Source organism: Loxodonta africana, chromosome 7 (genome assembly GCF_030014295.1).
Source record: "Loxodonta africana isolate mLoxAfr1 chromosome 7, mLoxAfr1.hap2, whole genome shotgun sequence".
In the NCBI taxonomy this organism is placed as follows: Eukaryota; Metazoa; Chordata; class Mammalia; order Proboscidea; family Elephantidae; genus Loxodonta; species Loxodonta africana.
The window spans coordinates 17,330,166-17,352,702 of NC_087348.1; the positions used below are offsets into that span (position 1 = coordinate 17,330,166).

Genomic DNA, 22,537 nt, shown 5'->3' on the forward strand with positions numbered 1-22,537 from the left:
CACCAGTGGCCATGACCTGCAAGTTAGTCAATATGAAACAGCCACATCCCAGTAACTCCATGACTAGTGCTAAAGATCATTTAATGCTTAAACACACCTTTGTTCTAGAGTCCACCTATCCCTGAATGCGATGCTTTCTTTGACAGATCAAGAATTTTTTTTAGTCAGACGTCATGCCTTACAAGATCAGTGCCCCTTGCTTCTTGTTCTGAGATGCCGCCCAGTCACTTTCAGCTCATAGCGATCCTGTGTACAACAGAATGAAGCACTGCCTGGTCTTGCACCATCCTCCAAATTGTTGTTATGCTTGAGTCCACTGCTACAGTCACTGTCTCAATCCATCTCACGAGGGTCTTCCTCTTTTTCGCTTACCCTCTGCCAAGCATAACCCTCTACCAAGCATCAATCAGTCTCCAGGGACTGCTCCCTCTTGACAACATGTGCAAAGTACGTGAGACAAAGTCTTATCATTCTTGCTTCTAAGGAGCATTCTGGCTGTACTTCCTCCAAGACAGATTTGTTCATTCTTCTGGCGGTCCATGGTATATTCAATATTCGTTGCCTACACCATAATTCCAAGGCATCAATTCTTCTTCAGTCTTCCCTACTCATTGTCCAGTTTTCACATGCATTTGATGCGATAGAAAATACCATGGCTTGGGTCAGATGCACCTTAACACTCAAAGTAACATCTTTGCTTTTCAGGACTTTAAAGAGGTCTTTTGCAGCAGATTTCCCCAATGCAATGCATCATTTGATTTTTTTTTTAATAATTTTCATTGTGCTTTAAGTGAAAGTTTACAAATCAAGTCAGTCTCTCACACAAAAACTTATATACACCTTGCTACACACTCCCAATTACTCTCCCCCTAATGAGACAGCCCGCTCTCTCCCTCCACTCTCTCTTTTTGTGTCTATTTCACCAGCTTCTAACCCCCTCCACTCCCTTATCTCCCCTCCAGGCGGGAGATGCCAATAGAGTCTCAAGTGTCCACCTGATCCAAGAAGCTCACTCCTCACCAGCATCCCTCTCCAACCCATTGTCCAGGCCAATCCATGTCTGAAGAGTTGGCTTCGGGAATGGTTCTTGTCCTGGGCCAACAGAGGGTCTGGGGGCCATGACCACTGGGGTTCTTCCAGTCTCAGTCAGACCATTAAGTCTGGTCTTATGAGAATTTGGAGTCTGCATCCCACTGCTCTCCTGCTCCCTCAGGGGTTCTCTGTTGTGTTCCCTGTCAGGGCAGTCATCGCTTGTAGCCGGCCACCATCTAGTTCTTCTGGTCTCAGGATGATGTAGTCTCTGGTTCATGTGGCCCTTTCTGTCTCTTGGGCTCGTAATCATCTTGTGTCCTTGGTGTTCTTCATTCTCCTTTGATCCAGGTGGGTTGAGACCAATTGATGCATCTTAGATGGCTGCTTCCAAGAGTTTAAGACCCCAGACCCCACTCTTCAAAGTGGGATGCAGAATGTTTTTGAATAGATTTTATTATCCCAATTGACTTAGATGTCCCCTGAAACCATGGTCCCCAGACCCGTGCCCCTGCTACTCTGGCCTTCGAAGCTTTCAGTTTATTCAGGAAACTTCTTTGCTTTTGGTTTAGTCCAATAGTGCTGACCTCCCCTGTCTTGAACTGCCGACCATTTGGTTAGCAGCCATATCCCCTGTATTGTGTATTGTCTTTCCCTTCACCTAAAGTAGTTCTTGTCTACTGTCTAATTAGTGAATACCCCTCTGCCACCCTCCCTCCCTGCCCCCTCTCGTAACCACAAAAGAATGTTTTCTTCTCAGTTTAAACTGTTTCTCAAGTTCTTATAATAGTGGTCTTATACAATATTTGTCCTTTTGCAACTGACTAATTTCACTCAGCATAATGCCTTCCAGGTTCCTCCATGTTGTGAAATGTTTCACAGATTCCTCACTGTTCTTTATCGATGCGTAGTATTCCATTGTGTGAATATATACCATAATTTATTTATCCATTCATCCATTGATGGGCACCTTGGTTGCTTCCATGTTTTTGCTATTGTAAACAGTGCTGCAATAAACATGGATGTGCATATATCTGTTCGTGTAAAGGCTCTTATTTCTCTAGGATATATTCCAAGGAGTGAGATTGCTGGATCGTATGGTAGTTCCATTTCTAACTTTTTAAGGAAGCACCAAATTGATTTCCAAAGTGGTTGTACCATTTGACATTCCCACCAGCAGTGTAGAAGTGTTCCAATCTCTCCACAGCCTCTCCAACATTTATTATTTTGTGTTTTTTGGATTAATGACAGCCTTGTTGGAGTGAGATGAAACCTCATTGTAGTTTTGATCTGCATTTCTTTAATGGTTAATGATCGTGAACATTTCCTCATATGTCTGTTAGCTACCTGAATGTCTTCTCCAGTGAAGTGTGTGTTCATATCTTTTGCCCATTTTTTAATTGGGTTATTTGTCTTTTTGCAGTTGAGTTTTGCAGTATCATGTAGATTTTAGAGATCAGGCGCTGATCAGAAATGTCATAGCTAAAAAGTTTTTCCCAGTCTGTAGGTAGCCTTTTTACTCTTTTGGTGAAGTCTTTGGATGAGCATAGGTGTTTGATTTTTAGGAGCTCCTAGTTATCTAGTTTTTCTTCTACGTTCTTTATAATGTTCTGTATACTGTTTATGCCATGTATTAGGGCTCCTAACATTGTCCCTATTTTTTCTTCCATGATCTTTATCGTTTTAGATTTAATATTTAGGTCTTTGATCCATTTTGAGTTAGTTTTTGTGCATGGAGTGAGGTATGGGTCTTGTTTCATTTCTTTGCAGATGGATATCTAGTTATGCCAGCACCGCTTGTTAAAAAGACTGTCTTTTCCCCCTTTCACTGTTTTGGGGCCTTTGTCAAATATTAACTGCTCGTATGTGGATGGATTTATGTCTGGATTCTCAATTCTGTTCCATTGGTCCATATATATCTGTTGTTGTACCAGTACCCCGCTGTTTTGACTACTGTGGCGGTATAATAGGTTCTAAAATCAGGTAAAGTAAGGCCTCCCACTTTATTCTTCTTTTTCAGTAATGCCTTATTTATCCAGGACCTCTTTCCCTTCCATATGAAATTGGTGATTTGTTTCTCCATCTCATTAAAGAAAGTCCTTGGGATTTGAATCGGAATTGCATTAAATGTATAGATCGCTTTTGGTAGAATAGACATTTTTATAATGTTAAGTCTCCCTATCCATGAGCAAGGTACGTTCTTCCACTTATGGAAGTCTCTTTTGGTTTCTTGCAGAAGTGTATTGTAGTTTTCTTTGTATAAGTCTTCTACATCTCCGGTAAGATTTATTCCTAAGTATTTTATCTTCTTGGGGACTACTGTAAATGGCATTGATTTGGCGATTTCCTCTCTGATGTTCTTTTTGTTGGTATAGAGGAATCCAACTGATTTTTGTATGTTCATCTTGTATCCCGATACTCCGCTGAACTCTTCTATTAGTTTCAGTAGTTTTCTGGAGGATTCCTTAAGGTTTTCTGTGTATAAGATCATGTCATCTGCAAATAGAGATACGTTTACTTCTTCCTTGCCAATCTGGATGCCCTTTATTTCTTTATCCAGCCCAGCTGCTCTGGCTAGGACTTCCAGCACAATGTTGAATAAGAGTGGTGATAAAGGACATCCTTGTCTGCTTCCCGATCTCAGTGGGAATGTTTTCAGGCTCTCTCCATTTAGGGTGATGTTGGCTGCTGGCTTTGAATAAATGCCCTTTATTATATTGAGGAATTTTCCTTCTATTCCGACTTTGCTGACAGTTTTTGTCATGAATGGGTGTTGGACTTTGTCAAATGCCTTTTCTGCATCAGTTGATAAAATCATGTGATTCTTGTCTTTTGTTTTATTTATGTGGTGGATTACATTAATTGTTTTTCTAATGTTGAACCATCCCTGCATACCTGGTATGAATCCCACTTGGTCATGGTGAATTATTTTTTTGAGATGTTGTTGAATTCCATTGGCTAGAATTTTGTTGAGGATTTTTGCAGCTACATTCATGAGGGATATAGGTCTATAATTTTCTTTTCTTGTGGTGTCTTTACCTGGTTTTGGTATCAGGGATATGGCGGCTTCATAGAATGAGTTTGGTGGTATTCCATCCTTTTCTATGCTCTGAAATACCTTTAGTAGTAGTGGTGTTAACTCTTCTCTGAAAGTTTGGTAGAACTCTGCAGTGAAGCCGTCCAGACCAGGGCTTTTTTTTGTTGGGAGTTTTTTGATTACCTTTTCAATCTCTTCTTTTGTTATGAGTCTATTTAGTCGTTCTACTTCTGTTTGTGTTAATTTAGGTAGGTAGTGGGTTTCTAGGAATTCATCCCTTTCTTCTAGGTTTTCAAATTTGTTTGAGTATAGTTTTTCATAGTAATTTGATTTGATTCTTTTAATTTCAGTTGGGTCTGTTGTAATATTGCCCATCTCATTTCTTATTTGGGTTATTTGCTTCCTCTCCTGTTTTTGTTTTGTCAGTTTGGCCACTGATTTATCAATTTTGTCCAGTTTTTCAAAAAACCAGCTTTTGGTCTTGTTAATTCTTTCAATTGTTTTTCAGTTTTCTATTTCATTTACTTCAGCTCTAATTTTTATTATTTGTTTTCTTCTGGTGCCTGTGGGTTTCTTTTGTTGCTCTCTTTCTGTTTATTCAAGTTGTAGGGATAGTTCTTTGATTTGGGCCTTTTCTTCTTTTTGGATGTGTGCATTTATTGATATAAATTGGCCTCTGAGCACCACTTTTGCTGTGTCCCAAAGGTTCTGATAAGAAATGTTTTGATTCTCATTGGATTCTATGAATTTTCTTAATTCCATCCTTAATGTCTTCTATAATGCAGTTTTTGTTTTTTTTTTTTAAGCAGGGTATTGTTCAGTTTCCAAGTGTTTGATTTCTCTTCCCTGCTTTTCCTGTTATTGATTTCCACTTTCATGGCCTTATGGTCAGAGAAGATATTTTGTAATATTTCAATGTTTTGGATTCTGCTAAGCCTTGCTTTATGACCTAATATGTGGTCTATTCTAGAGAATGTTCCATGTGCACTAAAAAAGGAAGTATAGTTGGTTGCTGTTGGGTGGAGTGTTCTGTATATGTCTACAAGGTCAAGTTGGTTGATTGTGGCATTTAGATCTTCCGTGTCTTTATTAAGCTTCTTTCTGGATGTCTTGTCCTTCTCCAAAAGTGGTGTGTTGAAGTCTCCTACTATTATTGTGGAGCTATCTCACTTTCCAATGCTGGTTTTATCTCACTTTCCAATGGTGGTAGAGTTTGTTTTATGAATCTTCCAGCCCTGTCATTGGGTCCATAAATATTTAACATGGTTATATCTTCTTGGTGTATTGTCCCTTTAATCATTATATAGTGTCCTTCCTTATCCTTTCTGAGGGATTTAACTTTAAAGTCTTTTTTGTCAGAAATTAATATTGCCACTCCTGCTCTTTTGGATTGTTGTTTGCTTGATCTGTTTTTTTCCATCCTTTGAGTTTTAGTTTGTTTGTGTCTCTATGTCTAAGGTGTGTCTCTTGTAGGCAGCATATAGATGGATCTTGTTTTTTAATCCCTTCTGCCACTCTGTGTCTCTTTATTGGTGCGTTTAGTCCATTTACCTTCAGAGTAATTATGGATAGATATGAATTTAGTACTATCATTTTGATGTCTTTTCTTGTGTGTTGACAGCTTTTTCCCACTTGATTTCATGTGCTGAGTAGATTTTCTTTGTATATTGTCCTTTCCTCATATTTGTTGTTGTTGATTTTGTTTCTGTGGAGTCTGTATTTTTCCCTTGTATTTTATTTTGATGAGTAAGATAGTTTGTCTCCTTTGTGGTTACCTTATTATTTACCCCTATTTTTCTGAATTTATACCTTTTATTTCTTTGTATCGCCGTATCTTCCTCTCCATATGGAAGGTGAATGGTTACATTTCTTAGTCTTTCTTTATTATTTTAATGTTGTCTTCTTTTGTATAATAACAACGCCGTTACCCTGTGTTGGTTTTTTTTTTTTTTTTTTTTTGGTGGGGGAGGGTGGATTTCCCTGTCTTGCTTGACTTCTGGTTGCTCTGCCCAGTGTTCTAGTCTTGGGTCGATACCTGATATTATTGATTTTCTAACCAAAGAGCTCCCTTTAGTATTTCTTGTAGGTTTGGTTTGGTTTTTACGAATTCCCTCAACTTGTGTTTATCTGGAAATATCTTAATTTCACCTTCATATTTAAGAGACAGTTTTGATGGATATATGATTCTTGGCAGGCAATTTTTTCCTTCAATTTTTTAAATATGTCATCCCATTGCCTTCTTGCCTGCATGGTTTCTGCCGAGCAGTCCGAGCTTATTCTTCTTGGCTCTCCCTTGTAGGTGACTTTTCTTTTATCCCTCACTGCTCTTATAATTGTCTCTTTATTTTTGGTTATGGCAAGCTTGATTATAATATGTCTTGGTGACTTTCTTTTAAGATCTACCTTATGTGGAGTTCGATGAGCATCTTGGATAGATATCTTCCCATCTTTCACACTATCAGGGAAGTTTTCTGCCAACAAATCCTCAACAATTTTCTCTGTATTTTCTGTTATCCCTCCCTGTTCTGATACTCCAATCACTCATACGTAATTTCTCTTGATAGAGTCCCACATGATTCTTAAGTTTTCTTCATTTTTTAAAAATTCTTTTATCTTATTTTTCTTCTAACTTATTAGTGCCAAGTGATTTATCTTCGAGTTCAGAAATTCTAACCTCTACTTGCTCGATTCTGCACCTCTGACTTTCTATTGAGTTATCTAATTCTGTAATTTTATTGTTAATCTTCTGAATTTCTGATTGCTGTCTATGAATTTTTCCAGCTTATTAAACTTTTCATTATGTTCCTGAATAATCTTTCTGATTTCTTCAGTTGCTTTATCTGTGTGTTCCTTGGCTTGTTGTGCATATTGCCTCATTTCCTTCCTGATGTCTTGAAGGGTTCTGTATATTAAACTTTTGTATTTTGCATCTGGTAATTCCAGAAATGCACTTTCATCTAAAAGATCCTTGGGTTCTTTGTTCTGAGAGCCTTTTGAGGTGATCATGGCCTGTTTCTTTATGTGACTTGATATTGACTGTTTTCTCCGAGCCATCTATAAGTTCTTGTATTAGTTTATGCTTGCTTACTGTTTTGTAGCTGTTTGCTTTGTTTTGTTTGGTATACCCCTGTGGGTGCTTGAGTGAGCTAGTTTGATTATTTTCACATTTGGAGCTCTGGTGTCCTGTCCCCAGCTGGCTAGAGCTGTTATCAGGTGTATCAGTCTAGGAGTCCATTCAGTTTTCTTGTATGAATTCAGCTCAGGTTTCCAGGTAGGTGATATCAAGTGTGTGGTACAGGCTCTGTCCTACAGTCTTAGAGGGGCAGGGTGATTGGCGTATATACCCATATCTGATTGCAGCAGGGGGTCACGCTCTGAACAAGGCAGGGGGCTGAGAACCACCACCTCCACCGCTCTGGGAATGGTGCCTGAGGGCTCCCCAGATTCAAGCTCAGCACCTCCCCTCCACTTCTGAACAGTCTCTTCCTTCCCCTGCCCCTCAGTTTGTTGTGGAAGCTTGCCTTTGATGCTCAGGGCTCCCAGCTTGTCACAAATGCACTCGTTTCACTCGTTTTTTTGGGTCTTTGTTGTAAAGAGGGCTCGACGGAAGCATCTGTCTGTTTCGCCGTCTTGGCTCCACCTCAAGAGTGGTGGTTTTCAAATGATTGTTTTTATTGGTAGGACTATTTCACTCTATGTATAATTCTTATGGGAACACTGGTGGCGTTGTGGTTAAGTGCTATGGCTGCTAACCAAGAGTTCAGCAATTCGAATCCGTCAGGTGCTCCTTGGAAACTCTATGGGGCAGTTCTACTCTATTCTATAGGGTTGCTATGATCGACGGCAGTGGGTTTGGTTTATAATTCTCATAATTTGATGGAGAAAGTTCTTTTCATTTGGGCTAAAAGTGTAGAACATAATGATTATTTGGTTTAGATGCCCTGTTTGGCTCTTTCTACCACACATTTTCTTGGTTTCATAGAAATAATCATTGTTGTGATCAAACACAAGGCACCTTGCCATCCCATCCTAACATGCCAACTCTCTTACTTTCCTGGGATGCTGCAGGTTTATGGGACCGTCTTCCATATGAACCAAGGAAACCCATTCAAGTTAAAGGCCCTGGTGGACAAGTGGCCAGATTTTAATACAGTGGTTGTCCGCCCTCAGGAACAGGTAAGGTGCCAGATGTAGAATGACTATGCTTTTATGTCTCTATTTGCTGTGTGCCTATCATGTGACTGGCAATAGGGTAGACCCTGAGGGTCCGCAAATAAACCATGGTGATGGGGAACAAGTTCCTGTCCTCAAGAAGTTCATACACTAGAGGAGAAGATAAACAAATAAATTACAACACGATGTGAGATATGCAACAACAGAAGATGTACAAGATACAGAACTAGTCCATACAAGGGAAAGATTAGTCTAAAGGACTAATGGACCACATCTACCACAGCCTCCACCAGACAGAGTCAAGTTCAACTAGGTGGTACCTGGCTACCACCACTGACTGCTCTGACAGGGATCACAATAGAGGGCCCCAGATAGAGCTGGAGAAAAATGTAGAACAAAATTCTTAATCAAAAAGAAAGACCAGACTTGCTGGCCTGACAGAGACTGGAGAAACTCTGAGACTATGGCTCCCGACACCCTTTCAGCTCAGTAATGAGGTCACTGCCGAGGTTCATCCTTCAGCCAAAGATTGAACAGATCCATGGAACAAAACAAGATTAAAGGGGTGCACCAGCCCTGGGGTAGGTCTTGAAGGCAGCAGGGAACAAGAAAGCTGGTAATAATGCTGGGTTGAGAAGGGAGGGTGTTGACATATTGTGGAGTTGTTAAAGAATGTCATAGAACGATATGTACTGTTTGAAGAGAAACCAGTTTGTTCTGCAAATCTTTATCTAAAAAAAAAAAGAACTATTCTAGGCAAAAGCTGATTAAAACTAGATGTGGTGAAGGTTACAGGAGAGGGTTAGAGATACTTCTTGGTGGAGGTTTCATCTGAACTTGACTATGTAAATAAATGTATTTTTGTCAGACTGAGAAGGAAAAGAGTGTTCTAACCAAAGACAGTAGAAAGAGCAGACAGGAAGGTGTGAAACTGCACAGTGAGTTAGGGGGACAATAAAGAGCAAAATTATAGCACTAGAATTTCCATATATGTTTTGGGTAAATGTTTTAAAAAAGTAGTGAAGCCAAATTTTTAATATATTTCAAAGATGAAAATTCTTATGCTCATTTTAAAATATCTTGTGAAAATATAAATTTATGAAAATATTAATGTGATGTTTCTGCTACAAGCACTCATTGACTGAAGGGTGAACCTCAGGAGTGACTTCAGTACTGAGTTAAAAGTGTGTCTGGGGGCAATATCCTCAGGGTTTCCCCAGTAGAGTCATGCCAGTAAGTCTGGTCTTTTTGTGTGTGTGTGTGTGTGTGTGTGTGTGTGTGTTAGAATTTTGTCCTACATTTTTCTCCAGCTCTGCCTGGGACCCTCTATTGTGATCCCTGTCAGAACAGTTGGTGGTGATAGCTGGTTACCATCTAACTGTGCGGAACACAGCCTGGTGGAAATCCTGGTACCGTAGTGGTTACGAGCTACGATTGGTAACCAAAAATTTGGCAGTTTGAATCCACCAGGCACTCCTTGGAAACCCAATGGGGCAGTTCTATTCTGCCCTATAGAGTCACTATGGGCCAGAATCGACTCAAAGGCAACACTTTTTTTTTTTTTTTCAGTCTTGCAGAGGCTGTGGTAGTTGTGGTCCATTAGTCCTATGGACCGATCTTTCCCTTGTGTCTTCGGTTTTCTTCATTCTACCTTGCTCCACATGGACTAGTGGAGTATCTTAGATCTCCACTCACACGCTTCTAAGATCCCACGTGCTATTCACCAAAAGGGAATACAGATTATTTTCTATATAAACTATGTCAATTGAGCTAGATGTCCCCTGAGAACCGTCATAAATTTGATACTTGAATCACTGATCTTTTTTTTTTTTAATTGTGCTTTAGGTGAAACTTTACAGCTGAAGTCAGTTTCTCATACAAAAATTTATACATACATTGTTATGTACTCCTAGTTGCTATTCCTTTAATGTGACTGTACATTCCTGCTTTCAACCCCAGATTTCCAGTGTCCATTCAACCAGCTCCTATCCCTTTCTGTCTTCTCATCTCACCTCTGGATAGGAGCTGCCCATTAAGCCTCTTGTGTCTACTTGAACTAAGAAGCACACTCTTCATGAGTATCACTTTATGTCTTATAGTCCAGTCTATTCTTTGTCTGAAGAGTTGGCTTTGGGCATGGTTTTAGTTCTGGGATATCACAGAGTCCAGGAGCCATGTATTCTGTGGTTCCTCCAGTCGTAGTCAGAACCTTAAGTCTGTTCTTTTTACTAGAATTTAAGTTCTGCACCCCATTTTTCTCCTGCTCTGTCAGCGACTCTCTGTTTTGTTCCCTGCCAGGGAGGTCATGGATGGTAGCCAGGCACCATCTAGTTCTTCTGGTCTCAGGCCAATGGAGTCTCTGGTTTATGTGGCCCCTTTTGTCTCTTGGGCTAATATTTCCTTGTGTCTTTGGTGCTTTTCATTCTGCTTTGCTCCAGGTGGGTTGGGAGCAATTGATGCAGAATCTCTGATCTTGATCTCATGATTTAAGTGATTCGGAAATAATGGTAATGCACTCCTACAAATATCAAATACTTTAGTACTTAAAAATTATCACAGTGTACTGAAATTCCAAAAACCAGCATTGCAACAGTAAAATAGAATGAATTTGATTTATTTCCCTTTCCAACACAAACAGGAGATGACAGATGATCTTGATCACTACACCAATACTTACCAAATCTACTCCAAGGATCCCAACAACTGCCTGAAATTCCTCGACCCACCAGAAGTCATCAACTGGAAACAACATTTGCAGATCCAGAGTAAGAGGCCTGGGATGTGTGCTGATTCATTTCTTTGTGCAGAGCAAGTTTCCCCTATGACTTATACCTCCTTACAAGTTCCAGACTCTCAGTCTGCTGTTTTCTTTTCTTTTTTTTTTCAAACTCATCTACAACTACATCTATAAAGAAAAAAGAAAAACCTCAAAGCTAGTAAAGAATAGGTTTCACATACCAGTTGCCATAAAATCGACTCCATTTCAAGGCAACTGTAGGCATGTCGGAGTACAACTGTGTTCCGTGAGATTTTCAACGGCTGATTTTTTGGAAGTAGATTGTCCCATCTTTCTTCTGAGGCACCTCTGGGTGGACTCGAACCTCCAAGGTTTCCGTTAACAGCTGAGTGTATTAACCATTTGCACCACCCACGGATTCCTGGTTTCATATAGGGAACCATAATATAATTTTTTGGTTAGCATCCAAGCTTCTTATCTAAAACACAGGAGCACTGAAAACCTGAAATTGAATCTTTTTTTTTAATAATTTATTTTATTTTGTTGTTGTTTTTGAGACTATACACTGCTGAACTTACACCAATTCAACAGTTTCTACATGTATCAATTCAGTGACATTGATTACCTTTTTGAGTTGTGCAACCATTCTCACCCTCCTTTTCCAAGTTGTTCCTCCCCCATTAACATGAAATTACTGCTCCCTAAGTTTGCTATCTAATCTTTCAAGTTGCTGTTGTCAGTTTGATCCCATATAAAAAAAAAAAAAGAGCACAAAGTAGACATTTTTACCAGTTAAGCTAAACTATCATTTCATTTTAAGAAAACTTCGGTGAATAGAAATCTTCAGTGGAAAGAGCTTAGCACAATACCTGAATGTATCAGTTAGCTTTTCCTGCATAGAAAAACCACCCTAAAAGTTAAATCAACAATCGCTGCTTAGCTCATAATTTTGCAAATCAGCATTTCGGCTAGGCTTTGCAAGGTAGGTTTTCTGCTGGTATTCCTTGGTTTACTCATGCAGCTGTGGTCAGGTGGTGGGTGGACTACGGGCTGGCTGCTACAGTGTGACCTCACTCACATGTCTGAATGATGGTTCTGGCTGTCAGTTAGTGCCAGCTCTTGGCTGTGGTGACAAGGTGATAAGGCCATGTGCAGGCTAGGGTATGTTAGTTCTCAGGTAGCCTAGTATGGGCCTACTCATATGGTGTTAGATTCAGGGTAACTGGGAGTAGAAAAGAGAGGGCAAGCTCCAACACACAAGCACTTTTAAGCCTCTCCAAACACCAAATTTACTTTTGTCCCATTGGTGAAAGGAAGTCACATGGCCACAGTAAACCTCATTGCATTAGGGGACTATCCCAGGAAAAGGATAGCAGGCTGTTTGGAGAAATTGTGGGTTATTACTGCAACAATTTGCCGTTTTGAGAACAGAGTAATTGCTCAAAAATGTTGGCTACTTTTTCTTTATAACTCACCACTTTTAATTACCAAAACTGCGTGGTTATGCAGCCTGGAAAACTTGGCTCTGTTCTTGGTGCTGCCAAATCAATCCCTGGGCATGTTTCCACTTGTGTAAAATAAGTAAAGTTGCACAAATGCTTAATACATAACACTAAGGTCACACAGCAGCAGCACCAACCCCAAAACCAAGGTTTTCTGAATTTAAATTCCAGACACTTCTTACTGCACTGGAAAGCTTCCCCCTAGAATTACATCTCTCCTTATAATCCTACCCAGGTTCACAGTCCAGCCTGAATGAGGTGATACAAAGTCTTGCAGCCACTAAATCATTCGAGGTCCAGCACACACAATGCATCCTCTCCATGGAGCATGAGACACTAAGGAAACTACTTCCTTCTCTGCTGGATACAAAGAACTTATCACCCGTGATTGGCAGACCCAAGGCAATCTGTTATAAAAGTTACTCTGCATTACACATATCTCTCACTACTGAAGTAGTCCCCCAGCTTCTTTTCCTGCTTTCTACTTCAAGGCTATCAAATCAGGCTCTGTCTACCTCTTCAACCTGTCTTGTCCTTCCTGTTCATTCCCTCCAACAACACGAGCCCTTTTTCTGTTTTTCTGTTATCACACGCTCATCCATACTGCAGGACTTTGCACTTGCTATTTCCTCTGCCTACTCTGTCTCTCAAGACAATAGAGGTAAGAGGAAATGTAAAACTTTATAAAACCTGTTGCCGTCAAGTGGATTCCAACTCATGGCGACCGCATGTGTTACACAGTAGAATTGTACTCCACCAGCTTTTCTTGGCTTTAATCTTTACGAAACCAGATTGCCAGGCCTTTGTTCTCTGATGCCCTGGAGTGGGTTCGAATTGCCAGCCTTTAGGTTAATAGTCAAGCATAAACCATTTGTCACCCAGGGACCATAAAACTTCGAGTTGCTTTTGTTCTTATTCTTTGCTGCTGGGTCGATTCTGACTCATAACGACCCCAGGTGACAGAGGAGAACTGCCCCAGAGGGTTTTCTTTGCTGTAATCCTTATGTAAGCAGATCACCAAGTCTTTTTCCTGAATCGCTGTTGAGTAAATTTGAACTACCGATCATTTGGTTAGCAGCTGAGTGCACCACCAGGGCTCCTTATAAAACTTCATACTCATGAGCTTTTCTTTTCCCTTGGCTTCTCCATAGCAACCAAGAGCTGTTTAAGCCCTCATCCCTGGATGTCACCCATGCTGCTTTAGTGAATAAATTTTGGCTCTTCGGTGGCAACGAGAGGAGCCAGAGACTTATTGAGCGCTGTATCCGGACCTTCCCTACCTATTGTCTGCTAGGGCCAGAGGGGACCCCGGTGTCCTGGGCCTTGAGGGATCAGACTGGAGAGACGAGGATGGTAGGTGCTGTACCTGAGTACCGGAAACAAGGCCTTACCCACCATGTTGTCTATCACTATGCCCAGGTTCTGCTCAAACTTGGTTTGCCCACCTATTTTCACACAGACAAGAGCAACAAAGCTGTACAGGAGTTGAGTCACAAGCTGAACCATAGAATCATGCCCTGTACCTGGAACCAAGGGAACTGTGTTCCTCTGTGATGCTGTACCTGAACATAGATATTGTTGGGGAGTGGGGCTAGGCATGTGGCTGGAGGAGCAGAAGGGCAGGTGGAGGAAAAGAACAAATTGTAACCACTGGTAAAGGAGTGAGAGCAGTTTGGGCTCTGGGAAAGCAGAAATGCATAGCGAACAGAACAGCCAAGGTTTCTGCCCTCAAAGAGTTCAGGGACGTCCATTTGGTTCCTCAGTAGGAAGCAGGCTCAGCATTCCTTCGGTGGCCTTCCTGTTGTTTAGCGCCCCACATTTCCAGGACTACTGCAATATTCTTCCATCAGCAGCATCCCTGGCCACGACCCACTAGATGCCAGTTGCATCCTCCTCCCAGAGTTGACAACCAAAAATATCTCCACCCATTCCCATATGTCCCCTGGAGGCAAAATAGCCCCTGGTTGAGAACTGCCTGTTTAGAGTTTTGGTTCTCAAACTTGAACCTGCATCAAATTCATTTGCAGGTTTCTTAAAAACACAGATTGCTGGGCCCCATCCCCAGATTTTCTGCTTTAGTTGATATGGAGTAGGGCCCGCGAATTTGTATTTCTAACAAGTTCGGAAAGGATCCCGATATTACTGGTCCAGAGACATCCTTTGAGAACCACTGGTGTAGAGAAATAATAGAGTGTATGTTATTCCCTAGGATTGTAGATGGAAATTCACTTCCCACTCTAGTTAAGCATATTGATGATACTTCTGTAGTTATAACGGAAACTTATGTTCCAATTGATTTTTCATATTATTTCGTAGAAACACCTTAAAATTTCTATAACTTTATCATTTTGGTGGTGGCAAAATATTTAATCACACTGATACAGTATCATTTACTTTCCTTGTTAGTGAACACTGAAATTTATTTTCTGTCATTTTTCCCCTTCTTTTTTCTTCATTTTTCTCTTTCCTTCCTTCCTTTCTCCCTTTCTTCTTCTCTCCCTCCCTCCTTTCTTTCCTCCCTCCCTTCTGGCCTTCCTTCTTCATTTTTTCCTTCATTATTCTTTTTCTTAACCTTATTTTCTTGTGGAGAATTCCCAAATCTGGAAATGGCAAGATACAAGAGGGCCCACATTCTCGTAACTCTTGATTTAGATTTCCAGATTTAGGTTTCTCCATGCTGGCAGTACCAATGTCAATCTGCTAAATTCTCCATAATTTTCCTCATTTCAACAACAACAAAAAAATATTAATTGATCACTTAGAATGTGTCAGGCACTGTTCTATGCATTTGGGATATAGCAATGAATAAAGATCCTTTGAGAAATTTTTGAGCTATGATCATTTATTGACACATTTTATTCTACCTTCATGTTATTTTTATTATAAAGCACTAGAATGATGTAACAATTCTTGCTGGGAGGGAGGCCTGCCTTTACGATTCCCATCCAGACCACCTAAGGAGCCCTGTTGGCACAGTGGTTACAGTGATCGACTGCTAACCAAAGGGTTGGCAGTCTGAAACCACAAGCTGCTCCACAGGAGAAAGTTGTGGCAGTCTGCTTCCACAGAGATTTACAGCCTTGGAAACCCTATGGGGATGCTATAAGTCGGAATCAACTTGATGGCAGTGAGTTTTGGTTTTCGGCCTACCTAACCTAAAGCCTTGGGCTCAGAGTATTCTTTGATAAGGAGGCTGGGAATTGGGTCTCACCTCTCTCTCCCAGTTTCTCCTTGACAGAGAAGTCTTCCTCCCTGTACTAAGCTCACAGTAACTTTCTCTGTCTCCATGACAATGCGTAACTACTTAAGTGTACGCAGTTAACCTTGTAGTTAGTGGGGAAACTGGTCACAGGATGGCTACACTCTTTGATCCTGGACAAAGTCATCTTTCTGGTCCTGGGATTCCTATGCTACTTGTACCTAAACAAAGGCACCTTTCTCTTACCCCCCTCCTCTTGCTTCCATGCAGTTCAGCACTACAACTCTCCTGTTTATATATATAAACCCAGGCCCAAGTTCCTGTTTGTTCTCTTACCCATTGAGGAGTGTGCACGGAAGTGACCAAACATTTCACCCTTAGACAAGAGCCTTTTGGGAGTACCTGCTCCTTTTGATAAACCCTACTCCATTCATCTCATCTTGATTACTGTAAGTAATAAAAGCCTGTGCACTTGCCAGTGAACAGTGGGATTACTCTTTCTGACCCAAAGAGCCCTGCACTGTTTGATTTCTTTCACTTGGAACATGGCAATTCTGTTTGTTTGTGTGAGGAAGGCAAGAAATGGTTAACAGGCTGGGCCAAAGTTACAGAGATACAAGTTTATGGTTTATTAATTGGACCCAGAAGGATTTTGTACCCAATTAATATCAACCATCCATACATATTCAGGGGACTCAGGCATCAGAAAGGGTTAAGACATCCTTTAAGATCTTTTCACCTCTCTTGGATGAAGGTCTAAATTGGACACCTCGGGAAACCTCACCATAAGCAGGCCAGTAGGCAGACAGCAAACCACCCCTTCACCACTTCCCCACGTACCCTGCTGTCTAGAGGACACCAGAGATGGTTTGTAATAAAAGAAAATAATAACTTCAGCTAATGAATGCTGGGCAGTGTATGCATTTAGAAAGTATATTGCCTATGCACCCTAAATGAAAAATTGACCTGAGGGCACACTTCATGTAAATGAGAAATGAGTAGAAATAATCAAGAATTAGCAACTTTACTGAAGAGGTCTCACTACCCATCTGTCAGGCTGTCACACTGTAGTTGCTAGCATATTGCTCTGATACTGGAAACAATGCTGACAGTATTTCAAATACCAACAAGTTCATCCATGGTGAAAAGGTTTCAGCCAAGCTTCCAGACTAAGACAGACTTGGGAGAAAGGCCTAGAGATCACTCACAGGTCACAACAGAGCATCGTCCAACTTGCTCACTTCGGACACATCATCAGGAAAGATCAGTCACTAGAGGAAGGACGTTTGGTGAAGTAGAGGGCCAATGAGGGCATGGAAGACTCTCAGGGGGATGGATCGTCAGAATAGCCACAACGATGGACTTGAACCTGCCGGTCATGGTGAGGATGACGCAGGACCAGGCAAGAGTTCATTCTGTTGTACTTAAGGTCACGGGAGTTGGAATCAACTCTGTGGCAGCTAACAACAACAAAAGTTGGATATTGCAGTGACTCTCTGGCATTTATATTACTGGGCGTGGGTCTATCTTTTTACATACATTGTTTAAAATTTGTCATATTTACATGCATTTCAGAAAGTAATTCCTTGGAATCTAAGTCCGTAACTGCCTGACTCTAAACTCATGCTTTTAACTAATCATATGCTTGTATGTTTTATCTTATCTCATTACTAGACATCTTTTTCATATATTTTGGGTCAGTTCTAGACTTTTTAAAATCATATAAAATGATGCAGTTAATACTTTCATGTGTAGAAGGTTTTGTGTTGTTAAAGCTTAAAGGTCATATTCCTATTTATAGGAAAAAAAGTATTATGGTCTAAAGAAAAAAATAAAACATCATCTATGAGGTGAGAATTTTGTCCACATTTTCATATTGTTGAAATTAAAAATACAATCAGTTTATATGCTTTTCTCTTTTATCAGATGTAGCCTTAAATACTTCCCCACCTGTCTACAATGTCATGTTTTAATTGTTGTTTTTGTTAGGTGCCATCGAGTGGGTCCCAACTCATAGCAACCCTAAGTACAACAGAATGAAACAGTATTTAGTCGTGTGCCGTCCTTATGACAATTGTTATGATTGAGCCCATTGTTGCAGCCACTGTGTCAATCCATCTCACTGAGGGTCTTCCTCTTTTTTTCTGATCCTCTACTTACTAAGCATGTGATGTTAATTGCTATAAAATCCTCAGTTGGGAAAAACAATAAACAACACCAAAAAAATGTCTTTCTCATTTCAATTGTTTATACCACTGCATTACACTGTATTACAAATTACACAAATACACCAAGATGGAATTACAGGCTCTAGATATTTATGGGGAGAAATTCCGTTAAAGAATAAAGGAAAGAAGGAGCAGGAGCAAGCTGGTGAAGCATGTCTTACACCTGTGAAAGGAGAGAGTAGGGGAAGGAGAATTGGTTAGGAAGAGCTTTGACCTGTGGCGCAGCTAAGAGAAAGTCTCAGCCAGGCTGATAGCGTTGTTGTTGTTACGTGCTGTTGAGTCAGTTCAACAAAATTAAACACTGTCCAGTCCTGCGCCATAGTCACAATCTCTGCTACGCCTGAGCCCATTGTTACAGCCACCTTATCAATCCATCTTGTTGAGGGTCTTCCTCTTTTTTGCTGACCCTCTACTTTAGTAAGCATGATGTTCTTCTCCAGGGCGTGATCCCTCCTGATAATATGTCCAAAGCATACGAGATGAAGTCTCCCCATCCTTGCTCCTAAGGAGCATTCTGGGTGTACTGTGGTTATACTAACTGATGGGGAGTCCAAAAGAAAGATTGCCTGAAGGAGGCACCCTGCCTCAGATAGATATGGTCCAGCTCCAACGCCAGTTCCATGCTCAGTCATTGCTAAGAACAGCGTGGGGACAGTGTGAACTTGGTCCATCCCAAATGTGCAGCAGCTACAAGCTATCACACAACTATACTCCTTGCAGCAAGTTCCTTCCTCAAGGGAGCTATAACAGTGTAACACCATCTTTAAGTGACCTTGTACACATTATTTCCTTATTCTGGGAATCAGTTTCTCCAAAGTTAGAATAAAAGTGTGATGCTCTGTGTCAAGGACTGAATTGTGTCTCCCCAAAAACATGTGTCAGCTTGGCGAGGCCATGATTTCCAGTATTGTGTGGTTGTAATTTTATGTTAAGAGATTAGGGTGGGATTGTAACACCACCCTTACTCAGGTCACCTCCCTGTTTCAGTGTAAAGGGAGTTTCCCTGGGGTGTGGCTACACCACCTTTTCTCTCTCAAGAGGTGAAAGGAAAGGGAAGCAAGCAGACAGTTGGGGACCTCCTACCACCAAGAAAGCAGCACCAGAAGCAGAGTGCGTCCTCTGGACCCGGGGTTCCTGCACCTGAGAAGCTCCTCGATCGGAGAAGATTGAGGACAAGGACGTTCCTCCAGAGCCCACAGAGAGAGAAAGCCTTCCCCTGGAGCTGACGCCCTGAATTTGGACTTGTAACCTACTAGACTTTGAGAAAATAAATTTGTCTTTGTTAAAACCGTCAACTTGTGGTATTTCTGTTATAGCAGCACTAGATGACTAAAACTGTCTGTATCTCAGTGCTGCTATAACAGAAATACACCTGGGTGGCTCTAAAGAACGGAAATTAATTTTCTCACAGCTCAGGAGGCAAGTTGATTTCGGCTCACTAATGCCTAGCATAGCAGTCTTTATGGGTTCCTTTTCATTTTTGACCGTTTCCAATTTTCCTAGATTCATACTTTGTACATTCCATGTTCTAATTATTAATGGATGCTTGCATCTGTTTTTTCTTATTTTGAGTCATGCCAGATCGGCAAATGGTTCCCAAAGCTTGACTCCATCCGGGTCATTAAGGTTGACTGAATTTTGAGGAGGCAGCTCTTCCGCGGTCATATTTTGAGTGCTTTCCAACCTGAGGGGCTCATCTTCTGGCACTATATGAGACAATGTTTCACTGCTATTTATACGGTTTCACTGGTTAATCCTTTTCAGAAGAAGACCACCGGGTCCTTCTTCCTAATCTATCTTAGTCTGGAAGTTCAGCTGACACCTGTCCACCATGGGTGACCCTGCTGGTATTTGAATACCAATGGCATAGCTTCCAGCATCACAGCAACACACAAGCCCCCACATATGACAAACTGACAGGTGTGTGGAAGGAATACACAGAGACACTGTACCAAAAATAATTGGTTGACGTTCAATCTTTTCAGAAGGTAACATATGATCAAGAACCAATGGTACTGAAGGAAGAAGTCCAAGCTGCACTGAAGGCACTGGTGAAAAACAAGGCTCCAGGAACTGATGGAATACCAATTGAGATGTTTCAAAAAATGGATGAAGTGCTGGAAGTGCTCACTCATCTATGCCAAGAAACTTAGAAGATAGCTACCTGGTCAACCAACTAGAAGAGATCCATATTCATGCCTACTCCCAAGAAAGGTGATCCAACCAAATGTGGAAATTATTGAATAATATCATTAATATCACATGCTGGTAAAATTTTACTGAAGATCATTCAAAAGCAACTGCAGCAGTATGTCAACAAGGAACTGGCAGAAATTCAAGCAAGATTTAGAAGGTAATGTGGAACCAGGGATATCATTTCTGATGTCAGATGGATCTTGGCTGAAAGTAAAGAATACCAGAAAGATGTTTACCTGAGTTTTACTGAATGTGTTAAGGCGTTCGACTGTGTAGATCATAACTAATTATGGATAACATTGGAATGGGAATTTCAGAACACATAACCGTGCTCATGAGGAATCTGTACATGGATCAAGAGGCAGCCGTTTAAACAGAATAAAGGGGTACTACATTGGAAAGGTGTGTGTCAGGGGTACCCTTTCACCAAACTTAATCTGTATGCTGAGCAAATAATTTGAGAAGTTGGACGATATGAAGAAAAACGGGGCATCAGGACTGGAGGAAGACTCATTATCAACCCGTGATATTCAGATGACATAATGATATAACATTGCTTGCTGAAAGTGAAGAGGACTTGAAGCACTTACTAATGAAGATCAAAGACCACAGCCTTCAGTATGGATTACACTTCCGTATAAAGAAAACAAAAATCCTCACAACTGGACCAATAAGCAACATCATGGTAAATGGACAAAAGATCTAAGTTGTCATAATTTCCTTTTACTTAGATCCACAATCAAGACCCACAGAAGCACAGACAAGAAATCAGACAACATGTTGCATTGTGCACATCAGCTGCAATGAATCATATATTTAGAAGAAACTAATTTTGCTCAAAGAATAAAATGTACTTCTAAAATCAAACCATTTTGAAAATGTCAAATTACTGTTCCCCTAATGTGGCCCTGTTTACAACACTTACCCCAGCCAAAGATCAACACACCCTAAAGAAAAGACCTGAAGCTACAGCAAAATGAATCAGATAGTGCCCAGCTACTACAATTTAGAACACAAGCTAAAGCCTCTTATCTAAGTGCCTCTGTGATTCTCCATTTCACAAAATGTTCTTATTGTTCAACCTTCAATAAAAATCTTTTATTTCTAGGGAAGTGTAAGACTAGAATTTCTCTAAAACACATATTTTCCTTCCATCTATTTATCTCCATCCCCCATTGCAAACACTTTAGTCCAAGAAACAGTTGTTTCTCATCTGAATTTCTACTATAGCCTCCATATTAGTCTCCCTCTTTCACTTCTGTCCCTCCTAATGAATTATCCACTCTGTAGCCAGTATAATCTTCTTAAAGCGATGATCACTTAGATGTTTAAATCTCTTCAATGTTTTCTTACGCACAGAGTCTTAACATAGTTTATGAGTCACTTTAGGAGACAGTTTTAGGAGACAGTCCCTGTCACCTCACATTCCTCTGTCATCACCCTCCACCCTCTGGCCATACTTTCTTCCTAAACCCAAAAAAGACCCACTGCCGTCGTGTCAATTCCAACTCATAGGGACACTATAGGACAGACTAGAACTGCCCAATAGAGTTTCCAAGGAGTGCCTGTAAGATTCAAGCTGGCTAACTCTTGGTTAGCAGCCGTAGCACTTCACTACGCCACCAGGGTTTCCACTTTCTTCCTAGAGTTCTTCAAATACAGCTTCCCCCCATCTCAGTGTCATTGTACCGTAATTGCCATTGTCTGGTTAACTCCTACTTACCATTTAGTCTCAGTATAAATATCACTTTCCTGGGGCAATCTTCTCTGGCACCAGGTAATAAGTCCCCCTATAATTCTTCCCATGGTACCCCGAACTCCTCCTTTATAAAATTAATTATTTTTATATTTACTTGTTCCACACTTGTCTTTCTTATTAGAAGTCAAGAAGGCAGGGACTGTGTATATTGTCTACTTCTCTATTCCCAGAATTTAGCACAATTCCAGTTATATACTGTCTTAGTCATCGAGTGCTGCTATAACTGAAATACCACAAGTGGATGGTTTTCACAAAGAGAAATTTATTTTCTCACAGTCTAGTAGGCTAGAAATCCAAATTCATGGTGTCAACTCCAGGGGAAGGCTTTCTCTTTCTGTTGGCTCTGGAGAAGGTCCTTGTCATCAGTCTTCACTTGGCCTGGGAATTTCTCTGAGTAGGAACCCTGGGTCCAAAGGACATGTTCTGCTCTCGGCACTGCTTTCTTGGTGGCATGAGGCCCCCAACTCTCTGCTTGCTTCCCTTTCCTTTTATCTCTAGTAAGATAAAAGGTGGTGCAGACCACAACCCAGGGAAACTCCCTTTACATTGGATCAAGGATGTGACCTTAGTAAGGGTGTTACAACCACACCCTAATCCTCTTTAACTTAAAATTACAATCACAAAATGGAGGACCACCACAGGATACTGGGAAACATGGCCTAACCAAGTTGACACCT

The 22,537-nt window shown here is 40.8% G+C and overlaps 1 protein-coding gene across 1 annotated transcript; it reads left to right on the top strand.

Moving 5' to 3' along the window:
- Window positions 1-2,651: 2,651 nt before the first annotated feature.
- Window positions 2,652-16,485, top strand: LOC100668589 (glycine N-acyltransferase-like). The gene is made up of 3 exons (XM_064289297.1): window positions 2,652-8,242; window positions 10,878-11,020; window positions 13,630-16,485. Exons 1-3 carry the CDS (start codon window positions 8,003-8,005, stop codon window positions 14,030-14,032), a joined length of 786 nt encoding a protein of 261 aa, XP_064145367.1. The 5' UTR covers window positions 2,652-8,002; the 3' UTR covers window positions 14,033-16,485.
- The last annotated feature ends 6,052 nt before the right edge of the window (window positions 16,486-22,537 follow it).